The sequence below is a fragment of the Lissotriton helveticus genome, chromosome 5_1 (assembly GCF_964261635.1).
Source record: "Lissotriton helveticus chromosome 5_1, aLisHel1.1, whole genome shotgun sequence".
Classification (NCBI taxonomy): domain Eukaryota; kingdom Metazoa; phylum Chordata; class Amphibia; order Caudata; family Salamandridae; genus Lissotriton; species Lissotriton helveticus.
The window spans coordinates 1,422,509,675-1,422,533,800 of NC_136065.1; the positions used below are offsets into that span (position 1 = coordinate 1,422,509,675).

Here is a 24,126-nt window from a genome sequence, read left to right on the forward strand (position 1 = left end):
GTGGGGCATTAAAAACACGAAGGCTATACAGATCGTCGAAGATAGGTTTTTAAAGAACCTTCTAACCATCCCTAAAACAACAGCCAATTACATTGTCCACCAGGAATGTGGAATTGGCTTTGTTGAAGACGCAATTGCCGTGGCACCCCTACAGAAATGGATGGCAACTTAGGTAAACCCTGATTTAGTGTTAAATCATGACATCTTGAAAGATTGCATCTCACTCGACCATGGGCTGTCTATACACTGGCTCAAATTTGTTCAGAAGCTATCAGTTAAGCTAGGTAGACCAGAATTATACAACTCCCCAGAAACATTAGAGAAGGGAGATATAAAATGGTCCAAGGAAACATACCTACGCTTAGCCACCATGGACAGAGAAGAGAGAGAGCTGGAAAAGGTGACAGTAAGGGCCCACCAGCTATGTAAAACAACACTATCCATGGAACCATATTTAGGCTATGTCACAAATAAAATCACCGTTTCTTATTGACCCGATTCAGATTGATTCAATTTCATTTTCTTCTTGGTGAACAGAAGGGCTGGAAGAAGGTAGATGATCTTGGGCCCTGTACCTGCAACAGCTTTTCGGAACATGATATCATACACTTCTTATTTTTCTGTGAGCACCTTACCGTCATTAGGAAACGTTTTATTTTTCCAATTTTAATTAACAAAGGTTTTATGCAAGTGAGACCTGCCCTTCTCTATTTGCAAATGTTGACAGATGTATGGGAAACTTTTAATATTGCTAATTTTTTATCTGCAGCTGTCGGAACCCTGAGGAAAATAATTTAATATTTTATAATCATGTATATTTCTTATCATTGTCCTAAAATGAAATTAGTCTGTATTATTTTCATCCACTGATTTTATATGTATTTATGAGCTTTGATTGTGTTTTATATATTAGGGATTTTCAGTTGCTGACATAATCTGTTTTTAGAATGCTTTTATGGTTTGCACATAAACCGAATAAAGATATTTGACAGTGACAGACAGGGAACCAAGGGAAAGGTTCCCAGCCTCCCCGTGAGAAGAAGCATGGGGCCCGACAGGTAGACCTGTTCCCAGGTGACCCCTGAAGTGCTACACATGTGGTGAAGTGGGTCATAACTCGATTGATCCCCGGTCCCCACAGTTTGGAAAGACAGCACCCACTGGTGCTCAACCCCGGCAGATGGCGAGTGTAGCCCTGGGGGAGGAGATGGGTATTCAAGGTGTGTGGGGTCCCGCAGAGATATCCCTTGTCTCTTTGGGAAACTGTGAGGTGGTCCCCAGGACCCAACTGCCTGATAACACTAAGAAGTACAGGCACTGGGTGACCATCATTGGCCATAGAGTGGAGGCTCTTAGAGACACAGGAGCTAGTGTGACAGCTGTCAAGTGTTACCTGGTGTCTCAAGAGCAGGTTGTCCCCAATGCTTTTTACCAAGTTGTTGCTGCTGACAACACAGAGAGCCACTGCAAGGTGGCTCAGGTTCCATTTGAGTGGGGTGGTGGTCTCTGGTACTCTTCAAGTAGCTGTGGGGCCAGACATGCCTGTTGACCATTTGTTAGGGAACGATTTGGAGAGCTCACCTTGGGCTAAGGTGGAGAGAAGTGCTCATTTGGAGATGTTGGGTTTGCCTGACTGGGCTTGTGTGACTACACGGTCCATGGCAGCCAGTAAGTGTGTTCAAGAGGACCTGGAGCCTAAGAGGGGGACCCAGGTGCCTGCCTTAAAGAGAAGAGGCAGGGAGCGCAGGAAACCGGCCCGAAGTTCCCACGGTCCAGGAGGAGGCAGACCCTGAGGGGGATGCCCTGGAACCTACAGGGGAAGAGGTAGCTGAACTGGGGGACCTGCCTGAGCTGCAAACCAGGTAGCAGGTGATCAGTCTGGAACACAGTGGATCTACTGGGAGAATGGTCTCCTGTATTGTGAGCCTAAGGTTGCTGAGCCTGGGGCAGCCCATGTGCTGGTGCTATCCCAGCACTTCAGAGCCGTCCTACTGAGGCTGGCTCAAGAGGTGCTGTTGACAGGACATTTGGGGCAGGGCAAGACCTTTGAGAGGCTTGTCACACACTTTTATTGGCCCCAAATGTGCAAGAGTTCAGACACTCATTGCAGGACATGTCAAACTTGCCAGGCAAGTGGAAAGAGTGGGAGGAAGCAGAAGGCTCCTCTCAAGCTATTCCCTGTGGTCAGCACCCCCTTTGAAAGGGTGGGTATTGACATTGTAGGGCCACTGGACCCTAAGACAGCCGTGGGCAAAAGGTTCATCCTGGTCTTGGTGGACCATGCCACCTGGTACCCGGAAGCCATAACTGTGAGGACAGTGACGGCTCCCATGGTGAGACGGGCACTGATGGGAATTTTCTCACGAATGGGATTCCCTAGAGAGGTAGTGTCTGACCGAGATATAATCTTCATTTCCAAGTATATGAAGTTCCTGTGGCAGGTGTGTGGGGTAACTTACAGGTTTACCACTCCTTACCACCCCCAAGGAAATGGGTTGGTTGAGAGATTCAACCGAACCCTAAAAGGCATGATTATGGGTCTTGAGGAACCTATGAGGCGTAAGTGGCTCGTCCTCTTACCATGCCTACTGTTTGCATACCGTGATGTGCCACAGAAATCTCTAGGGTTCAGTCCCTCTGAGCTTCTCTATGGTCACCCAGTGAGAAGACCTCTGAGTTTGGCCAGGGAAGGCCAGGAGCACTCTCCCAGGAAACCTCCCCAGGAAGTATATAGCTACATGCTGGCCTTCAGGAACCAAACTAGGCGTTTCAGGCAACTCCGTGAGGTGAATCTGGAAGCCAGCCAGGAGGAGATGAAGCGGTGGTATGACCGGAATGCCACTATGGTAGAGCTTCAGCCTGGTCAGAAAGTGTGGGTCATGGCCCAAGTGGAGCCTTGCGCGCTACAGGATAAGTGAACCGGACCATTTGAGGTGGTGGAGCGCAAGAGTCCTGTTACCTACTTGGTGGACTTGCGGGTCCTGCATGTCAACCGCCTGAAGCCCCACTTGTAGAGGTCCAAAGTGGGCATGCTCTTTGCGACAGATGATCGAATGGAGGAGGAGACTGAGCCTCTTCCGGACCTCCTGTCGGTGATAGAGCAAGATGAGTCAGTGGATGGTGTGAACCTCTTTTCCATCTGACCCCTGAGTAACAGAATGACTGCCACCAGTTGCTGGGACAGTTTTCTGATCTGTTCTCCCTGATTCCTAGTGTCACTGATTGGTGCATCCATGATGTGGACACTGGAGACAGTCTTCTAGTGAAGCACAAAACTTACAGGGTGACTGACAGGACATCAAGGAGGAGGTTTCCAAAATGCTTATGTTAGGGATGATTGAGAACTCTAATAGTCCTTGGACCAGCCCAGTGGTCTTGGTCCCAAAGGCTGCCGCACCGGGTGGCACACCAGAACTCCGGTTCTGTGTGGACTACCAAGGGCTTCATTCAGTCACGAAGACTGACGCGCACCCCATCCCCAGAGCTGATGAGCTCATCGATCGGTTAGGGGCTGCCAGGTACCTCAGCACATTTGATCTAACGTCTGGGTACTGGCAGATTTCCATGACTGATCAGGCAAGAGGGAGATCAGCATTCTCCACACCAGATGGGCACTACCAGTTCCGGGTTATGCCCTTTGGGATGAAGAATGCCCCTATCACCTTTCAGAGGTTGGTCAACCAGGTATTGGCTGGACTGGAAGAGTTCAGGGCGGCCTACCTGGATGACAGTGCAAGTGCTCCCTATGGTAAATTGATGTATGGATTAGTGATTCCATGATTGGTTGGTTTGGTTTACTTGTCAGACCCTAGTACAGTGCACTGAGTGTGCCAAGGGGTTGTCAACCAAATGCTGCAGGTGGGCTTACAGCACTGGCTGTGCCACCCACAGAAGCAGCCTGTAAAAGTGTGTATCAGGTCTGCCATTGCAGAGCCAGTGTGCAGTCTGGTACTGCCCTGTTGACGGAGCAAGTGCACCCACTTGCCAGTCACTAAACCTTCCCTTTTCTGCATATTAGTCACACCTATGGTAGGCCCAAGGGCAGGGTGCACTGTAGGCAAAAGGTAGGACATGTCCTGGTGTGTGGGGCATGTCCTTATAGTGAATTACAGCCATTTTCGTTGTTCACTATTGCAAGGCAACCTGTTCCACATAGGCCAGAATGGGCAGTTTGATTGTTACAACTTATAATCCTACCTGACTCAGAGAATTAGGTAGAAATTTGAGTTTAGTATGCCTAGAACTCGGAATGATAAAATACATCTTTTAGTGAAGTCGGTTTTAACATCCAGCCTCTGCTAGGTTGTGTATTCCTTGTCTGGATTTTGAGTGACAGGGGCTGGGGGATTCCAGGAGACAGGGTGAGTCAGCTCAGGGCTGAATAGAGAGATCTGCATGCAGATGGGAAGGAGGAATTGCACTTGGGACCTGAATAGGGCTGTGTCTTCCCTCCTCAATGCTGGCTCCACCTCCTGTGGTGAGTTTGATGTCCCTGCCCTGCACTGTGAAAGGAATGAAGGAGTCAAGTAAACAGAGTGCTCCAGGGCTGACCAGAATGGTTTGGACTAGGCAAAGACCTCTCTGCCTTCAGAGAACAAAGATAAACTGTGTATAAAAAAGGGGGACCCAGACCCCAGAACTTTAGATCACTTTTGGGAAACAAGAAGAAACCTTTGCTGAGGAGAGGAACCAGAGACACTGAGGACAGACTATCCCTAAGTGCGAGGGATTGGCCTGCAGTGGTTGCCTGACTGCCAAAGAGAGGACTTTGTGCTACTTTCATTCCACTTGTGAAGTATTTCCAAGGGCTTGAGATAGAGCTTGCTTCCTGCTGATATTTCAGGGACAACAGACTTCAACCACTAGCTCCCCAAGAGTTCTTTGGAAGTGCCTGCAGTTGTGTTGGGCTTTCTGAGGAACTGCGTGTCGCAAGGAGCAGGAAGCGTGACTCATGAAGAAGAAGCGTGTAGCTGCCGCTGTTGTCGCATCGCCAGAGAAGAGGATCGCCGTCGCATCAGATGCCGCCGCATCAACTGAAAAGCGTGTTGCTGCCGCTGCAGCTGTCGCATCATCGCTGAAGCGCCTCGCATTGCCGGAGAAAGGATCGACGCCACACCAGACGACACCGCATCACTGGGAAGCGTGTCGCAGGGCCTGTCGCGATTCAGAAGAATCATTAAGTCACCGCGCAGCCGTCGTGCGTGCACGCATCGTGTCGCATTCAAGAGAAGATGCGATTTTTGTTAATTGCACCGGATCTTCATCGCATCACAGCGCTGCTGGTCGCATCGCCGCAGAAGTGCAGTAAGAAACTGACTTATCACCTCCCCTCGCAGAGAAGAACCAACACATCCCCTATGCATCAGTAGGGACTCGACGCATCACCTTTGTTGCTTGTAAGGAACTGACGCATCACCTTCCCTGCAACACTTTCGTTGTATAGCGTTACGCTTCCTAAGCTACATTGAACTCAAAGTGTCGCATTTTTACATCTTAAGAGAACTAAGCTAATTCTTTCTTTTTTAAGTACAGTCTTGTGGATTTTTGTCATTTGTGGTCTTGTGTGAAGCCTATGTAAAAATACGTATTTTTATACTACAACTTGTCTGCTGTCCATCTGTAGTGTTGTCACTGGGTTACTGTATGTGTTCACAAATGCTTTACACACTCTGAGATAAGCCTGTCTTCTCGTGCCAAGCTACCAAGGGGGTGACCAGGATTATTTTAGGAGTGTACCCTCTTACCCTGACTAGACGCAAGGGTCCCTATTTGTCAAAGGTACCTACGTCTGCCAACTAGAGACCCCCAAATCGAACAGATACATTGCATGTTATTAGCACTATACTGAGTTCTGATTCTCTAACCCTCACCACCTCTCTAAATAAAACTTGGATCGCTCCGCTTTGCTACCTTGAGGACTAAGTCCTAAAGGGGTAAACTTGGGATTTTTCAGTTTTGAATCTAAAAGTAGGCCAAGCCCAAGACATCTGTAGTAAAAGGTCTCAGTTGAGACAGTGGTGCCCGGTTGTCTCTTTGTGCCTTGAGTCCCTCAAACCAGTTCCCACACAGAGGTGAAGCTTACAGTACAAATGCCATACATTCATTGAGGGATACATAGGAAAAAATAAGAAAATCTGCTTACCTGCTCATAAGTGGCAATATTTGTGAATCCAAATACATGAATCTTGCTCTGACCTCACTAAAGGTAACATAAAGGATGAAAAAAGCCATAACATAAAGGGTGCAAGCCAAAAGTTTATAGTTAAATTAAGAATTGACTGTTTAGAAGTATATTTTCCAATCAATCAATCAGGTGTTTGTTAAGCGCGACTACTCACACGTAAGGGTCTCGGGTCTCAAGGCGCTGGGGGGTGGTGGGGGAGTGGAGTTAGCAGGCTCCAGTCCATCAAGGGGGGCGGGGGGGTCTGTCGAAGAGCCAGGTTTTGAGATTTCTTGCGAAGATGGGGTGGAGCGGCAGGGCGTTCCAGGCTCCGGCCACAAGGAAGGAGGAGAGGCCTCCCAATCTGGTCTTTCTGGTGCGGGGGAACACAGCGTAGGAGAGCTGGGCAGATCGTAGGGTCCTCTGGGGTGTGTGGAATTTGAGTCTGCTGTTCAGGTATGCTGGTCCGGTGTCGTGGAGGGCCTTGTGGGGGTGGGTGAGCATCTTGTAGGTGACTTTAGCTTCAATGGGGAGCCAGTGGAGTGTGCGTAGGTGCTGGGAGATGTGGCAGTGTCTTGGCAGGTCGAGGATAAGTCGTGCTGTGGCGTTCTGGATGTTCTGTAGCTTGCGGGTGAGGTTTTTGTTTATTCCGGCATAGAATGCGTTGCCGTAGTCGAGTCTGCTGGTGACTAGGGCGTGAGTGACGGTCTTTCTGTAGTCGAGGGGGATCCATTTGAAGGTCTGACGTAGGAGGCGGAGGGTGTGGAAGCAGGAGGATGAGACGGAGTTGATCTGGCAGTCCATTTTGAGCTCAGAGTCCTGGATGATTCCCAGGTTGCATGCATGGTCCGTGGGGGTGGGTCGTCTTCCGAGGGCAGGGGGCCAGCACATGTCATTCCATGCGTCGGGGTTTGGGCCCATGATGAGCACTTCTGTTTTGTTGGTGTTTAGTTGTAGGCAGCTGTTTTTTATCCATTTGGCGACGCCTTCCATGCCTTCTCGAAAATTGTGTCTGGCGGTATTGGGTTTGTTGGATAGGGAGAGGATGAGTTGTGTGTCGTCTGCGTATGACACAATGTGGAGGTTCTGACGATGGGGGTGAGCAGAGCCATGAAAACGTTGAAGAGTGTAGGGCTGAGAGAGAACCCCTGGGGGGCTCCGCAGGCGGTAGGTTTAGGGTTGGAGAGGAAAGGGGGAATCTGACCCGCTGCGTTCTGCCGGAGAGGAAGGAGCAGATCCAGTTGAGGGCCTTGTCTTGGATCCCTGGGTTGTGGAGCCTGCGTATTAGGGTGCGGTGAGAGACTATGCCGAACACCGCTGAGAGGTCGAGGAGGATGAGGGCTGCTGTTTCTCCTTTGTCGAGTAGGTTGCTGATGTCATCTGTTGCAACAAGGAGGTCAGTTTGAGTACTGTGGTTTTTTCTGAAGTCGGATTGGTAGGAGTTGAGGATGTTGTGCTCTTTGATGAATGTTGCGAGTTGGCAGTTGATTGCTTTCTCAATGATTTTCGATGGGAAAGGGAGCAGGGAGATGGGTCTCTAGTGTTTGAGGTTGGTGGTGTCCGCCGAGGATTTCTTCAGGAGGTGGTTGACCTCGGCGTGTTTCCAGTCGTCGGGGAACGTGGCGGTTGCCAGGGAGCAGTTGATGGTGTGGCAGAGCATGGGTGCGCTGGTCTCAGCGGCTCTGTTGAAAATTGGGTAGGGACAGAGGTCCATGGGGGCTCTGGATTGGATTGACTTCATCATCTTTAGTGTGTCTTTGGTGGTGAGGGCTGTCCAGTTGTCGATCGCTGGCTTCAGTGTGTCGGGGGTGGTTGATGAGGGTTCAGTGTGTTGGTTATCTTCGTCGAAGTTGTCGTAGATGCTCTTGATTTTGTGGTGGAAAAAGGTGCTGTGTTTGTCGCAGAGGTCTTGTGAGGGAGGGATATCGGTGGACTCGTTGGTGGGTTGGGTGATCTCGTTGATGATGTTGAAGATTTATTTGCTGTTGTGTGCGTGAGTGGAGATTCTGTCTTCAATCGCTTTTTTCCTCGTTTTTCTGATGAGTTGGTGGTGAGCGTTTGTAGGCTTCTGTGGATTTGGTGTTCCTCCAAGCCTTTTCGAGGCGGCGGCAAATGCGTCTGGACTCTCGAAGTTCGGTGGTAAACCATCTGGCTTTCTTGGCGTGGGTGTTGTTGTTTTTTTGAGGGTGGCTATGGTGTTGGCGCTGTCGGGAGATCCATGTGTGCAGGGTTCAGGGTGCGGTGTTGGGGTTGTCGTTTTCCGCACTTGTTGGGGTGGAGTTGCTGAGTGATGAGGTTAGCTGGTCGTCGGTGATTCTGGTCCAGTTTCTTCGTGGGAGCAGGTGCAGGTGTCTGTGGATGGTGGGTGTTCTGAGGGTGAAGTGGACACATCGATGGTCAGTCCATGGGAGTTCGGTGGTGTGTCTGAAGGTGATGGAGTTACCTGTTGTGAAGTGGGGTTCGAGAGTGTGTCCTGCTGAGTACGTGGGTTCGGTCATTATCTGGTGGAGTCCAATGTTGTAGAGGTTATCCAGGAGGGATGTGGTGCTGGCGTCCAGTTGGTTGTCGAGGTGGAAGTTGAGGTCTCCCAGTAGGGTGTAGTTGGTGGACATGATGGCATGCAGGGAGATGATGTCCGTGATGGAGTTGGCAAAAAGTCTGCGGGGTCCAGGGGGTCGGTAGATGAGGGTGGTGGTAGGGCTGGCCAGTATCTTGAAGTGAAGGTGTTCCATCAGGTCTGTTGGCTCATCAGGGAGTGTGCTCAGGCGGAGGTTGGATTTGAGGATGATGGCGATTCATCCTCTCGTGCGAGTGTGGCGGTCCTTCTAGGAGAACTTGTATCCATGGGGAATGGCGATGTCCGCTCCCGAGGTGGTGTTGGTCCATGTTTCGGTGAAGAATGCTACCTCCGGGGTGGTGCTGTCGAGGAGGTCCCAGATTTCGGTGGCGTGTTTGTGGAGGGATCGGACGATGAGGTGGATGCATTGTAGGGTCTTTGTTTGGGTTGTGGTCTTGTGGGTGGGTTGCGCCAGGTCCGTGGTTTTGGCAGTGCTGCAGGTGTACTGGCAGCTGTGACAGCTGGAGGGTCCGTGGGTGTCGGCTGGTGATGCTAGCTTGCAGTTGTTGTTGCATCGTGGGTTGAGAGCATGGAGTGCTGCTGGGTCGTAGCATTGGTGTTGAGGAGGTCCAGGGTTCCTGGCGCTGGTCGCGGTTGGGTCGCGGATGGGCACAGACAGGCTTGCCTTTAGCGCGCCAGCGGCACGCCCGCTGCCTGCGCCTGCACAGCGAACGCACAGTGGACACCATTAAGTAGGGGTCGGGGAGGGCTGGACAGCTGGGAGGCGGGAGCGGGGAGGGGAGCTGGATTGGACCGGTTGCGTTGGTCGTGCTGGGGTGGAGGGGCCGTGGGGGCCGCAGGGAAACTTGGGCAGGAAAGGCATAAAGAGAGGAAAGAGTGGAAATGAGGCAGTGAAAGGTGCAAGAAAAGTGAGGGAAAGACACTGAAGGAGAATGAGAGGAGAAGATTAAATCAGTGAAAAACTAGTGAAAATGGAGGAAAGACACAGAGGGGGAGTGAAAGGGGAGTTTGGAATCAGTAAAAAAACAAGTGAAAACGGAGGAAAGGCACAGAGGGGGAGTGAAAGGGGGAGATTGAAATCAATAAAAAACGAGTGAAAACTGAGGAAAGACACTGAAGGAGAGTAAAAGGGGGAGATTGAAATCAGTGAAAAACAAGTAAACACGGAGAGAAGGAGCAGAGCGAGAGAAAGGAGACAGGGGTCCACTGGACCACCAGGGATGCGGCACAGGTAAAACCTGCGGGTGGAGGAGGACTTCGAACACCAGCACTTGAGAGTGCAGGGGCTCAGGGAAAGGCCTCACTTGATGGTGGAGCTGCGAGGGGGGAGTGCAATATCAGCGACAATGAGTCAGTGGTCTTGCTTGGAGCAGAGCAGAAAATTGTTAAACAGTAGCTGAATACCCAGTTGTTTCCATATACTGAGAATGTCTGGTATTATGATAGAATTGATCTTAATTTGTAAATATGGGGAACTGGCTACCTCCTGAACAAACATCCTATGGTGCAATAAAAATCTCCTTTTGAGAAAAAAAATATGAAATGTTCAAAAACAATGTTCTACACTGCACTGAAATTAGAGGTTTCACATACCTCATTCTGACAAAATCTTTGCAATCACATGCAGTATTTAAGTATCCCGCATTGCTGTTGCAGGTAATCTGCTTGTAATCTAAAATATACTACCCAAAACAAATATCTGAACAGCAGCATCACTCCCTGCTGATGAAAGTGCGCAATCTTCGGCTTGGCTCAGTGACTTTTACTACTAATACTGCAAAGACCCATTCAACAACAAGACTATGAGCTAGATTACAATTGCTGTCATCCTATACAATGATTTAGGAGAATTTAGTGAGCATTGACGTTTGAAAAAATGTGTACCAAAATGTGAAATAAAGCAGAGTGCAACCAGGGTATTCAGACAATTTATTTGAAAAAGGACAATTTGAGGAGCTTTATGCAATGCGTAGTTGATTGAGATGTGAGGGATTATTACGGGGGCTCACGCCTTTTTTTAGCTAGGTTTTCAAAACCATAAGCTCCTTTAACAAAATGTTGAACAAATAGAAGGTCTCTCTGTTTAGAAGGAATAATTCCCCAGCAGCAGTAATTTAACATGTTAGGTGGCCCATTTATCAGATTTGAACTTCCAGAGTGCTTGTGCCCTTCAGACTCTCTCATCCTATCCTGCCCTGCTTTGCGCCTTGTGAAGTTTCACAGTAGCCACAACCGGAAGCTATCAGCACTCTCCCCAGGCAGACGCAGAATTGTAGAGCCAGTCGGTCAGTCTGTGAAGCTCTGTTGTCTGGTTGTTGCCTTCAAAGAAGACGCTTCAAAGACCTTAGTTCTTTTACTCAGTCCAGTCTTGGAAGTAATGCAGCTGACGTCAGCACGCCACGCCCGAACAGGAAATGTGCACGTGTATGGTGCGAGCAGGAGTTGTGTGATAATGCAGCGAGCCGTATGTGTGCACATCTCCTGTCCTCTGTACGCGTGCACATGTCCTGTCCCCCTTCGGCCAATAAATCGACAACAATAGATCTCGCCAAGGTGAGCAGCACATGTGCCGAGTCTCTAGGTGAGACCTAAAAAGGGTTGAATTTCAATAATCTTTATCAATAATCATTTTAAAACATCCCTGATCGTTGATAATAATGTCCATTGAAGACTTGGAGTTTCTTTGTAAAACTTGGTTCATACCTGTAGTTTGTGATGAAGGATTCTGCCTGTAACTTCGGAACAATAAATCGGTTGTTTCCAAGTAGACGTTAGTCCTGCTGTGTGATCCGAATGCATGTGGGATAGAAAGAACAAGCGTGCATACTTAATCTTCCTTGTTGTCCAAAAGTCCACAGCAATAGGGGTATTTGTAATCATTACTCCGCACATTTCAAAGGTTGCTATCCAAACCTTCAAAAAGAAATACACATATAAATAATTATACCTATGAATATTGTTTCTCTTTCACCGTTCTTATGTTAATGCAGATTTGTAATTTTTCCTCAAATCGTCATTATTGTACTAAATTGATAAATTGAGTCCTAGAGCAATACTGCTTATGTTTCAATATCTATCGAGTTGCTCAGCACTTAATTCATACATGTATACTTGGTCTGGCCACAGGGCAGGTTTAACTTCTAATGCTAAGGTACACATGTCTGCAGATATCTCATAAAGTCTCATATTTTTCGCAGTGTAGACCCGCATGCTCAAAGTAGCCCCAGATATTAACAGTGCGGTACTATCTGCTCTTAGTGCAGCCTCAAATGATCACTGCAGCTCCCTATTCACAATGCATTGTACAGTCAACAATTGTACATTGATCCAAGTGAAGCCCTGGCACAACCAAGTCTACCTCCACCCACAACTGCCACCCCCCCTTATCCTCAAAGGGCTCCTCTCCTTCCACATTGTACACTAGGGCAAAAATCAGGAGCCGGGTGGGGTTGTGCTCTCAAGTACAGGTGTAGGTTTTATGTGCTCCCCCATTCTCTTCCAGACCACTCCTCAGTATTGCCTGTGGTCACCCACCACCGCTGCAGAAGGCATAGGGGACACTAGAAGCCTCCTCAGTGACCCCTAAACAGAGCAGAAGATGCATGAGCAGTGCGGCCACTGTTCAAACTCAGAGGAACTCTCAGTAACAGATCTCTTCTATCTCGCTGAAAGGGTGTCTTGCTAGGCACCACGGGAGAACCATACCATGCTGGATGGCTGCAGAACCAGATGCTTATGCTGGTGACAGGCTCCTCTCAATGGCTTTCACTTTTCCTACCTTTTTAGCATTCTTATGACAGTGAAGAGGGGCATGTGCCCATCCCCTGAACCACCATAAGCCCCTCAAATGTAAAAGGTAGGCTCCTGGGGAGACACAATTGAGTCAAAAGGTGGAAGTCCCCATCCCTTCTAACGTTTTAGTCGTCAAACAGCCCCCAAGTGCTTGCTTTGGGCAAATGGTTGGGAGCTAAAGAAAGTAAACACACCCTTGTTACTTTATTCAGAGGTTAGGAAAAGGACAAGATGGGGGTAGTAACTACTCTACCTGGCCGCCCCCAAAGTGGCTCACTGAAGAAGGTGTAGCTCACTCGGGGTAGAACCTGTCACTTATGGTTCAAAACAAAAAATAATATTCACCACAAAAACGTATGCACCACACCTATTTTTCAACTTCTTCCCACAATCTACATATTGCTGTGCACATTTAATTTACCCCTATGGCTTGCTCCCTTGCTATCACAAATCCTGCATTTCGGTAAAATTAATCCAGGAAATCTGTCCCGTCTCACAATTTTCTAGTAATTTGCTGTATCAAACAATACATACCAGGATTCAAGATACTACTCAAACGACGGTGCAGAAATGGGCGCCTCTCCTTCCTCCTGCTTTCGCAAAATAAATGGTTCTGATTATTTATTAATCCAATGTTTTTCCTTTCAGTTCCCTCCCCTCCGTGTGGCATCAAACTACAGAAGTCTGTTGTTCCGCAGTTTTGTTTTCATGAAGGTAAAGCTTAAAATTCCAGGTGATTTCAACATACAGCACCTGAAGCATTTAGATTCCAATGGGAAACTATGGGCCAGATGTATCAAAGGGTTTTACCCATTCTGTGTCTATGGGAAAATGTGTTCATTCATGTGGCCCTATATTAGCATATCTTTTCATTTACTGCTTCGTTTAACTAAAGTTCTTACATGCATAGTGGTGATCAGCTCCGTGCCCCAGGGAAAACAGCACACAACTTGTTTTATTTAAAAATCAATGGGCAACCATTGGGCCACAAGAACTCCCTCCTCAATGTCTCAAGATTCAGAAATGTACTCCCATCAGGAAATAATACATCTAGATCAACCCTCAGGTCTGGCCCAGGGTATCCGAGATGCTGCTACTGCAGCTGATGGAATAGAAAGTTTATTGCCTCTCGCCCTGCAGGAGAAGCTGACTGCGTTTTTCGAATAATGCACGGCAAACCTACCTACTCATATAACCTCACTGAAACAATATTTTTTCTGAATCATGACTCAAACATTATACTGCTTCTTAAGGAAACTCAAGTTTTACTGATCCCGGATTTTAGAGATCAGTATCATTAATGAGGAGCAACTCTAAGATCTATTCACACATCAGAGCCTCCTCTCTTCGTGACTTTTACAAAATGCTGAAGACTAGGGTCTAGATGTAGGTAATTCCCATTTACAGACTCTTAAATACCGAATTTTACCGATTCGGTATTTAAGAGCCTGTGAATGCGAAGGGGCAGATGTAGGTAATTCCGAATTGAGGAATACCGAATCTGTAAGATTCGGTATTTACCGATTCGGTAAATACCGAATCGGTATTGCCCATTGATTCCTATGGGCCTTGAAGCCCATAGGAATCAATGGGCAATACTGATTCGGTATTTACCGAATCGGTAAATATCGAATCCTGCAAGGGTGCAGGGGGTGTCACTTTGACACCCTCTAGCACGCCAAGTACAGGCTTGTGTGACATGTGGCACACATACATGCCCTAAGGGCATGTCTGTGTGTCACATTGCACAGGTGTGCATGCACAGATGTGCATGCACACCTGAATTCGGTATTTTACCATACAATAGGATTGTGTGGTAAAATACAGACTCTTAAGGGCCTGTGGCACTGTAAACTGTGCCACCTACATTTGGAATTACAGGATCGGTATATTTACCGATTCGGTAATTTACCGATTCGGTAATTTTACCGATTCGGTAAATATACAGATTCTGTAATTTTCAGCCCCCTACATCTGAAAAACCCTAATACCGGTCGGAAACTGCCGAAATCGGCCATTTGCGACCGGTATTAGGGCCCCTACATCTGGCCCATGGCTTTTAGAGGAAGACCTCCAGAGCTTGCCTCACACACCAGCTGGACATCTTCATGAGTGATTAACACTATAAAAACACTGGTAACATATAACATAGCATAGCATAACATAACATAACAATAAAAATGTTGGCCTCTCACCAAGTGGAATCATTTCAAGGTGGGATTGCCATGGAATTATGGATGAGGCAATATAGGTGATATTAACCATGGAAACTATGGAATTTTAGGAACCCTTGGCAATGATTCTACTTGATACCGAAAAGATATTTCACCAGGTCATTTAGAGATATCTGTGGATAGAGAGGAGAAGAATGCACTTTGGGCAAGTCTTTATTAACTTTGTACGAGCCCTGTACCAACAATGAAGAGCCAAATTGTAGAAGGTAATAATTGAATTACTGAGCATGTTGCAATAAATAGAGGGACCATTTCAGGTTACCCATGTTCCCCACTTTTGTTTGCTCTATATTAAGAGCCTCTTCTAAAAAAAAGACTCCTAAATGTTGAAATGATTAAGCCTATTAATGTCAAGGGATATTTCACCAAATTTCTAGCCTATCCAGATGATATCGCTGTCTTTACTGCCACAGTCAATTTACCCATGGAGGCATTAAACTACAAGTCCTTCAATTTAAATTGTGTTATCATTTAAACAAAGATAACACGCAGATCATAGTTGATAGATATTGTGTAACTCAAAATTGTTGCAAAGCAGTTATTGCTATACATCTCACAATGGTCATAACGTCAAACATGCATGATATGATCTCATTAAATTATGACCCCATAATATGTAATGTTAAAAAGAATCAGAAATATCGAGACTGATTGCATGTTTGCCATACTGACAGCTGCCCTATAATAAAGATGTACATTTATATATACTCAGAGCAATTTCTTTGTTTTTGATGACTATACTGTTCACCAAAATAGATTAAACTATTAGTAGTTTTATCTCGGCTTATAAATAATCAAGAACTGTATTAAAACCTTTTTCAGCTCCCCCTCAAATTAGGCGGTTAGCCATTAACTATATTAAAGTTATAATTTTTCGCAGCTATGATTAGCTATGTTGACTTTCTTATTAATAAAGATGTGTTGGACTTGGCCCTTCTGGTAGGTTCATACCCTGAACTTTTTGCCTTTTAGTGTTACATAATTATAATGATTTCAGGTCCTTGCGCACTTTAGCACTGTGGCGCAGTGTAAAGTGCGTGCGCTCTCTGAGTGCGTGTGTGAGTTTGGCCTGCCTTCCCATAGGAATGCATGGGGAATGTGTGTGTCCCTGGTAGTTCCTGAGGCGTGGGGAGTGCAGATGCGAGTTTGGTATGTGCGGACTCGTGTGATTAAATGCTGCGCGATGATGTGTGCGGCGTTATTGTGTCTAGTGTGGAAGTGCCACTTCTAGAAGTTGGCCTGTCTGTGCAGTGAATGTGCTGGCTTGTGATTGGCTGGGGCTGGCTGGTGTGCCAGGCTCCTGGAGTCAGGATGGGTCTGCCCCGGTGGTGAATGGGAGATCTGCATGTTGTTGGCTGGAGTGGAGTGCACCTGGGACCTGAATAGGGCTGGGCTTTCCCCACACAATGCTGGCTCCGCCCCCTGTGGTGCGTCTAATGACCCTAGCAGGACCAGTGAATAGTAAGAGGGGCCGAGCCCATCAGAGTGCTCCCAAACCAGCTGCGTCTGGTTTTGCCCCCACCCTGCACCTTTAGACAAAGGGATTTTCTATATAAAATGAGGCTGTGACCTCATGTTCAATGTTCTTGTTCTCCTATATGAATCTGCCAGGGGCGTGCTGCTGCTGGGGCCCAGGGGAAGGCTTGCCTCCCTGGGCCCTGCCCAGCCCCTGGATTGCTGATGGACGTCTTGGGGACCCCTCTGCCTTGCCTGGGGGACTGGAAGACTTTTCTTGCCCTAGGACTGTTCCTGCGCTGTTCCTTCCCTTTGGGCTGGGGTTTCTATGCACCTCTGGTGCCTGGGAGCGCTGTGCTCCTTTGCCTAGTGGCCCCTTTGCGAGGGAATCCCCTGGGGAGGGATTCCCCCGTGACTCCTGCCCGCTTATTTAATTATTTTAATCGCAGGAGCCTACCCTGCCTTCTGCCCGTGTCTTTTGGTGCCCTAATTGAGCGGGTGCCATCCCGTTTATAGCGTCCTTAGCGAGTGCCCACCTCGCTTCGGCCGTGCCGGAAAAAACAGAAGTCAGGCACGTTTGGCCAGGACGGGGGCGGGGCCTGCAATCCGGCAGGAAGTCCCGCCGGCCGCCGGCCGGAGAAAGAAGCAGCTGGCCTCTCGCGACCCGGAGTTCCGGTGAGTTATGGAGAGCTCCGGGGCCGCCACCAAGGGAAAGAGGAGCCGGTGCTGCATGGGGAGGCCGGGAGCCCACCCCGCCTCCCCGAGTGGCCACAGGAAGACCCGGAGCCTTGCGGGCTCCATTTTAAAAGTCCCGGTGAAGGCTGACTCCTACGCGGGCGGGGCCCCCATGACTGAGGGAGAGCCCCGCAGCCGCCATAGACGTCCCGCCGGAGGCGACTAGCAGCCTCAAAAGCCAGTGAGTAAAGTCGGCCGGAGGGGGGTGGAGAGGCAGAGTCATAGCGGCCCCGTCTGGCAGCGGACCGCTCCAACGTTGTTGAGCCCCTCAGGAGCCCCCGTGGGGCCCACAACTCATCGGGGCAAGTTCCATTTTGGCCCCCCTATCTAATTCTGCAGGCACAATGGAAGTGCCATTTTCCAGAGCGGCCCCGAAGGCAGCGGGCCGTTCCAGCCTTTGGGGGCAAGTTTCCCTACAGAGCCCTGTGGCTCTGAAGCCCCAGTAGTTTTGGAGAGCCAGATGGCCCATAGGGAGCACAGGATTATTGACTAGAGCCTGAGGGCTCCAACAAACTCCTCCATTATTTCCAGAGCCTAGGAGGCTCCCATGGGGGTCATGTCTATTTTAGAGACCCATGTTTCCCCCACAGTTCTTCCCAGGGGCATAGCTGATTCCACAGCCCAGGGGGGGGCTCCAACGCGGGGCACCTTCGTTTATTTCTAGAGCCTAGAAGGCTCCCACGTGTGGCAGTCTTGGTCCAAGGGCCAATGAGGGGCTAGTGAGAGCCCCATGTCGCAGTTTTATCCCAGCTGCCCAGCAAGTAGTGGGCAGCTGCACCGTTTAGGTTTTCCTCCCTAGGGACATGTACTTTGGAGTCGCACCTCCTTCATCCCTACCTTGGCCTTCCCCAGCTGCGCAGCAATTAGTGCCAGCTGCAGCGTTTAGGCCCTGTTCTGTCCCTGTCCTCAGCTGCCCAGCAAGTAGTGGGCAGCTGCTACGTTTAGATTTTGGCGCAGTGGCGCCACCTGGACCTTGATGTGAGTTATGTGCGAAATGTGATTTCTGCGCTAAATGTGATTTATGTGATATTATGATTCATGCGCTAATGCTTTGGGTGTTAGGAAATGTACTGTGTGTAGTATGCTTGGGGCACCCTGTGTTCTGATACCTCTGAATGTGTTTTTATGCATCATGTGTCTTCCCTACACCTTTGAATGTGTTTTTATGCATCATGTGTAAAGCTTCTGACCTATACCCCTAAATGTAGTTTTATGCGTAGGTGGTTGTGTTTCCTAGTATATTTATGCTAGTGAGCTCATGGTTCCCTGTGTAATATTTTCCTAAGGTGGTTAGGGTTGCGTAGGTGGTACTTACCTTTTACTAGTGGTTACTGGTTGTGTGCTACATTTGCTATTTGGTGCTTAAAACTATCTCCAAGGGATTGATACTGAGCTCGCCCCCTGACCAGAGTCCCAGAACCAGTGGACTCTATTGTACTTTCCCTGACAAAATGCTGGGACTTGTCTGATCTCCTTGGGCCGCTGGGGCCTCGCCTGAAGTGTGCCTCGCTCACTCCCCTCTGCAGCTCGTGCCTGGCCGCCCCCGTCTAGACCCACACCACTTCTTGTGAAGCTGGGCTCTGCTCCACCTGGGCCGCCCGCATCCTGCACCTCGGCAGCTCGTGCCTGGTCGCCTTCATACCTCGAGCCATGCCGCTCTCCTCTGAGCCGCGTCCGCTTCGCTGGGCCGCCTGCACCCTGCCCCCCATCTCCTCTGAGCCTCATACACCTTGGTCGCCCCAGTCAAACGCTTGTAGCACGCCGGCCGCCCGCTCAGGCCTACTGAGATCACTCGCAATATCCTGCGCAACCAGAACAGAAGGTACGGTTCGTATCCGCCGCCAGTTATTATATGTTCTATGTTTTAAAAGTGTTACTTCTACAAAGTGCTAATTCAACCAAAAGCCAGTTCTAAAAGTGCTTATTCCTGACAGTGGTCCAGGTGGCCCTGTCTCATGTATATAATCCCCTGTAAATTCTGCCCGTGCCTCTGGCACATTGTAAAGAGTGTGCTTACTATCTAATGTGTTTTGTAATACAAAGGCTATTTTTACATATATACCTTGTGTGGAGTTCCTTTTGTGGGGTGCCTGGGATGTTGTTGCTGGTGGGTGCATGCGCAAATACTTAACTTACATTGCCCCTGGAATCAGCCTTACTGCTCGTGCCACGTTGCCTAGAGGGTGAGCAGGGGTTATCTTTGGCGTGTAACTCCCTTGCCCTGACTAAAGTGGTGGTTTCTGCCTGGCTTTGGCGCAAGCCTCAGCCAACTGGAAATCCCTTTTCTAACAAGATGTCAACACACTTTCCAGTAAAACAGACCTTCCATCTATTCATTAAGTAAGCATAGCAATAATGCTAATCAAGATATACAGATCCAAGCTATTGTCAAACTTTGGAAAGTGTGACCAGGTCAATCAAAGCATATACTCCATTACGGAGTTCAGCCTCTTGTCCTAATATTTATTCTGACACACATTTACAGATATGGCAACGTTCTGATATCGCATAGCTAGGTCACATTTACATTAATGGCTCAGAGTTATAATTTGTGTAGTTACAAGAAAAGTATAAAATTCCAAGATTGCTTTTGTAAAATATTTGCAAAATAGGGACCTTTTTTCAAAGCGTGGGCAAGAGTAAAACACACCTTTAAACATTCCTTACTAGACTTCATTTTTTTCTAACAAAAACCCTAAAATATGAAGATTTTACTCGTTTTTTCTGGAATACAGTGTTAGCTATTGGTTATATAAGTGTAAACCCTGACGTAACTATCTCTACATTTCAGCAGTCAACTTGTTATGGATGCAAGCTTAAAAATCAGAATTTTCCAACTTTATTATGCACCAGAAGGACTTTTTTAATGGTGCTTAAATTCATGTTGTCATCGGTATAAACAGGAAAGTGCTTACCTTGTACACGTTTGCCCAATGCCTAATTTTACATACTTTATGGAATCAGACTTTTAGTGATTATCCACAATCACCAAGACAAGAATCCAGCTCTTCTATACATTTATAGTGTTAAGATTTGTCGAAATGCAAAATGTAACTCACAGATGGCAGAAACTAATCTTTGTAGCCATAGTAGATGCTAGACTTTGTATAGCAACACCATGGATAGACCCTCATTCCCACCCCCATCAGTGTGGCAATAGTGGGCTAAGTATACTGTCATTTCTATATTGAATCTTAGTTGTATAGATACAAGAGCTTGTTCCTCATCCGCTCCCTAGGTCCCAGATAACCAGGATCTCCCACTGAACTATGTGTTGCTATGTATCCTTATACCAAAAGTCCCACTGTTACGCACTTTCCCTCCCCCAATATTGGACTGCCTCTACTTGTTACATGTCTTGTTGTTCACCCTGTCACACCTGTTACTGTAAAGCGCTCTGCTACCTTCGGGTCTTGTTAGCGCTATAGAAACTTCTAAATAAATAAATAAATAAATAAAGAGCAGAAATGGTCATAGATGAGGTTAGATAATTCGGGATCCACCTGAGAATTGGATGTGAGCTAGCTATAATCGGCTATGTCTGATGACAGTGTAGAGGGGAAAGATGCCCACCGCTTGAACCTCCATAAGTCCCTCAAATGCCAAAAGTAGGTTCCTGAGGGGCCACAGTTGGGACAAAAGGTAAAAGTACCCATCCCTTATAACGTTCTAGCCGTCAAACAACTCCCCAAGTGCCTGCTTTGGGCATTTGATTGGGAGCTAAAGAAAGGAAAGGACAAGCTAGGGGGTACTAACTACGCTACATGGGAGCCCCAAAGTGACATCCATTTGGGGGTCAGTGAAGAAGGTGTAGCTCACTGTCGCCTATGGTTCAAACCAGAAAACAATATTCACCACAAAAACATATGCACCACACCAAGTTTTCAACTTCTTCCCACAATTTAACTTTTCATATGAAGATTTAATTTGCCTCTACGGCTTACTCCCTTGCTATCACAAATCCTGCATTTCTGTAAAATTAAACAAGGAAATGTGAACAGTCTCACACTTCCCAAAGTAATTTGCGGCATAAAACAATACATACCTGGATTCAAGATACTGCTCAAATGATGGAGCAAAAAGGGGCGCCTCTCCTTCCTCCTGCTTTTGCACAATAAAAGGTTCTGCTTATTGACTATACTAATCATTCTCTTCATTTTTCCTTTCAGTTCCCTCCCCTCTGTGTGACATCAAACTACAGAAGTCTGCTGTTCCCCAGTTTCGTTTTCAGGAAGGTAAAGCTTAAAATTCCAGGTGATTGCAACATACAACACCTGCGGCATTTAGATTGTACAGGGAAGCTATTACTGTGTAACCATGGATTGTTTTCTGTGAAACTGCAGCCTGAGGGCTACGTTCACACAAATAACAGTGAACAGCCCCTGCAGGGACAATATGTTTTAAAGTTTGATAATGTTTACAACTGTTTTTGATATTGATGTTTCTATCTTTCAGGTCAATCGCTCATTGAGGGACCGTAATCCTTATTTTTGCTTTTGTAGTCTAATGTCTATAAAGCTATATTTGTCTTGTTTTGTTTTTCCTTGTTTCTTTTTTCACTTTAGCAGACATGTGTACCAGTAAAAAGATTAACAAGCATTGGAAGTGCAATAGAGCTCAAATTTGTTGGAGTTGGAGCTATTGGCATTATAAATGCCAATGCTTTTCACCTATGCAATAGATATGCTCTCCCCACCTTAATAAAATATACCCCCTTTGTGTTTTTTTTAATGTAGTAAACCTGCACTCGTGCCATAGTGGTGGAAGTGAAAATGGCAGTTCTGACTTCACTTAACCCCTTCGAGGCTGAAGATGACGGAGCGGTTCCGTCATCAGCATCGGTTGGGCTGTGCTGATGACGGAACCGCTCCGTCATCAGTACAGCCCCCGGGGGGAGCGCTGTCGCTTCCCCCCTGGGGCATCGATGTTCTTCGTTAGTGCAGGGGTGGCAGAGGAAACTGGGTGAATGGAGGAATTTTGAGGATCCTCACAAATTCCACAACTTTACCACACAGAAATGTGAGAAAGAAGTGAATTGTTTTGCGAAATTTGAGGTTTGCATTGGATTCTGGGCAGGAGAATGATGAGGGACCCACGCAAGCCATACCTCGCTGGACCCCCCGGTGTCTAGTTTTCAGAAATATATGGGTTAGGTAGCCCCGGGCCAAAACCTCATGGGAACCCCCTTGCAAAACCAGGTTGATTTGTGATAGGTAATTTTGATGTCGCCTCATTAGGTTTTGGGCCCTTGTCTGCTGCGGGTCCTTGAGCCACCCACGCAAGTGAGGTACCATTCTTATCGGGAGACTTAGGGGAATGCTGGGTGGGTGGAAATTTGTTGATCCAAGCAGATTCCAGAACTTTCCACCACAAAAATGTGAGGAAAATGCATTTTTTTGGTCAATTGTTTAGGTTTGCAAGGGATTCTGGGTAACAGAACCTGGTGGAAGGTAGTCGAGTCACCCCATCCTGAATTCCCCGGGGTGTCTAGTTTTCAAAATGTATAGGTTTGCCAGGTTTCCCTACGTGCCGACAGAGCTAGGGTTAAAAAACGACAGGTAGGCACTTTGCCAAAAAAGGCCCATTTTTCGCTGCAAAATTGAGGTGCGACCACGTTCCGTTTTGCGCCGTTTCCTGATACAGGCACTAGGCAGACCTACGCAAGTGATGTACCATTTTTCTCAGAAGACTTTGGGGAACACGGGGTGGGTAGAAATGTGTTGATCCACGCAGAATCCAGAACTTCCCACCACAAAAATGTTTGGAAAATGCGTTTTATTTTGTCAATTTTTTAGGTTTGCAAGGGATTCTGGGTAACAGAACCTGGTGGGAGGCAGTCGAGACACCCCATCCTGATTTTCCCTGGGTGTCTAGTTTTCAAAAATGTATAGGTTTGCTAGGTTTCCCTAGGTGCCGGCAGAGTTAGGATTCATAAACGACAGGTAGGCACTTTGCCAAAAAAAGGCCCATTTTTCACTGCGAAATTGAGGTGCGACCACGTTGCGTTTTGCGCCGTTTACTGTCGCAGGCACTAGGCAGACCCACGCAAGTGAGGAGCCATTTTTCTCAGAATACTTTGGGAAACACAGGGTGGGTAGAAATTTGTTAATCCACGCAGGTTCCAGAACTTTCCAACACAGAAATGTGAGGAAATGCTTTTGTTTTGTCAATTGTTTAGGTTTGCAAGGGATTCTGGGTAACAGAACCTGGTGAGAGGCAGTCGAGTCACCTCATCCTGAATTTCCCTGGGTGTCTAGTTCTCAAAAATGTATAGGTTTGCTAGGTTTCCCTAAGTGCCGGCAGAGCTAGGGTTAAAAAACGACAGGTAGGCACTTTGCCAAGAAAGGGTCATTTTTCACGGCAAAATTGAGGTGCGACCACGTTGCGCTTTGCGCCATTTCCTGACGCAGGCATTAGGCAGACCCACGCAAGTGAGGTACCATTTTTCTTAGAAGACTTTGGGAAACGTGGGGTGGGTGGAAATTTGTTGATCCACGCAGATTCCAGGACTTTGCACCACAGAAATATGAGGAAAATTTGTTTTTTTGTCAGTTTTTTAGGTTTGCAAGGGATTCTGGGTAACAGAACCTTGTGGGAGGCAGTCGAGTCACCCCATCCTTAATTCCCCTGGGTGTAGTTTTCAAAAATGTACAGGTTTGCTAGGTTTCCCTAGGTGCCGGCAGAGCTACGGTTCAAAAACTACAGCTAGTCACTTTGCCAAAACATGGTCATTTTTCCCTGCGAAATTGAGGTGTGACCACGTTGCGTTTTGCGCCGTTTCCTGTCGCAGGCACTAGGCCGACCCACACAAGTGGGGTACCATTTTTCTCAGAAGACTTTTGGAAACGCAGGATGGAAGGAAATTTGTGGATCCATGCAGATTGCAGAACTTTTCACCACAGAAATGTGGGGAAAATGTGTTTTTTTGTACACTTTTTTAGGTTTGCAAGGAATTCTGGGTAACAGAACTTGGTGGGAGGCAGTCAAGTCACCCCATCATGGATTACCCAGGGTGTCTACTTTTCAAAACTGTATAGGTTTGCTAAGTTTCCCTAGGTGCCGGCAGAGCTAGGGTGCAAAAACTACAGCTAGGCACTTTGCCAAAAAAGGGTCAATTTTTAATTGCGAAATTGAGGTATGACCACGTTACATTTTGCCCCGTTTCCTGTCGC

General features: G+C 47.5%; 1 protein-coding gene across 1 annotated transcript in view; it reads right to left on the bottom strand.

Annotated features, from left to right (window-relative positions):
- DCLRE1B (DNA cross-link repair 1B) overlaps positions 1 to 11,630 on the bottom strand; it is a 74,307-nt gene extending 62,677 nt beyond the window's left edge. Inside the window, exon 1 of the mRNA XM_078640537.1 lies at positions 11,442 to 11,630. Within this exon, the coding sequence (XP_078496663.1) occupies positions 11,442 to 11,630 (189 nt within the window). The remainder of the gene's footprint in view (positions 1 to 11,441) is intronic.
- Between the last annotated feature and the right edge of the window lie 12,496 nt (positions 11,631 to 24,126).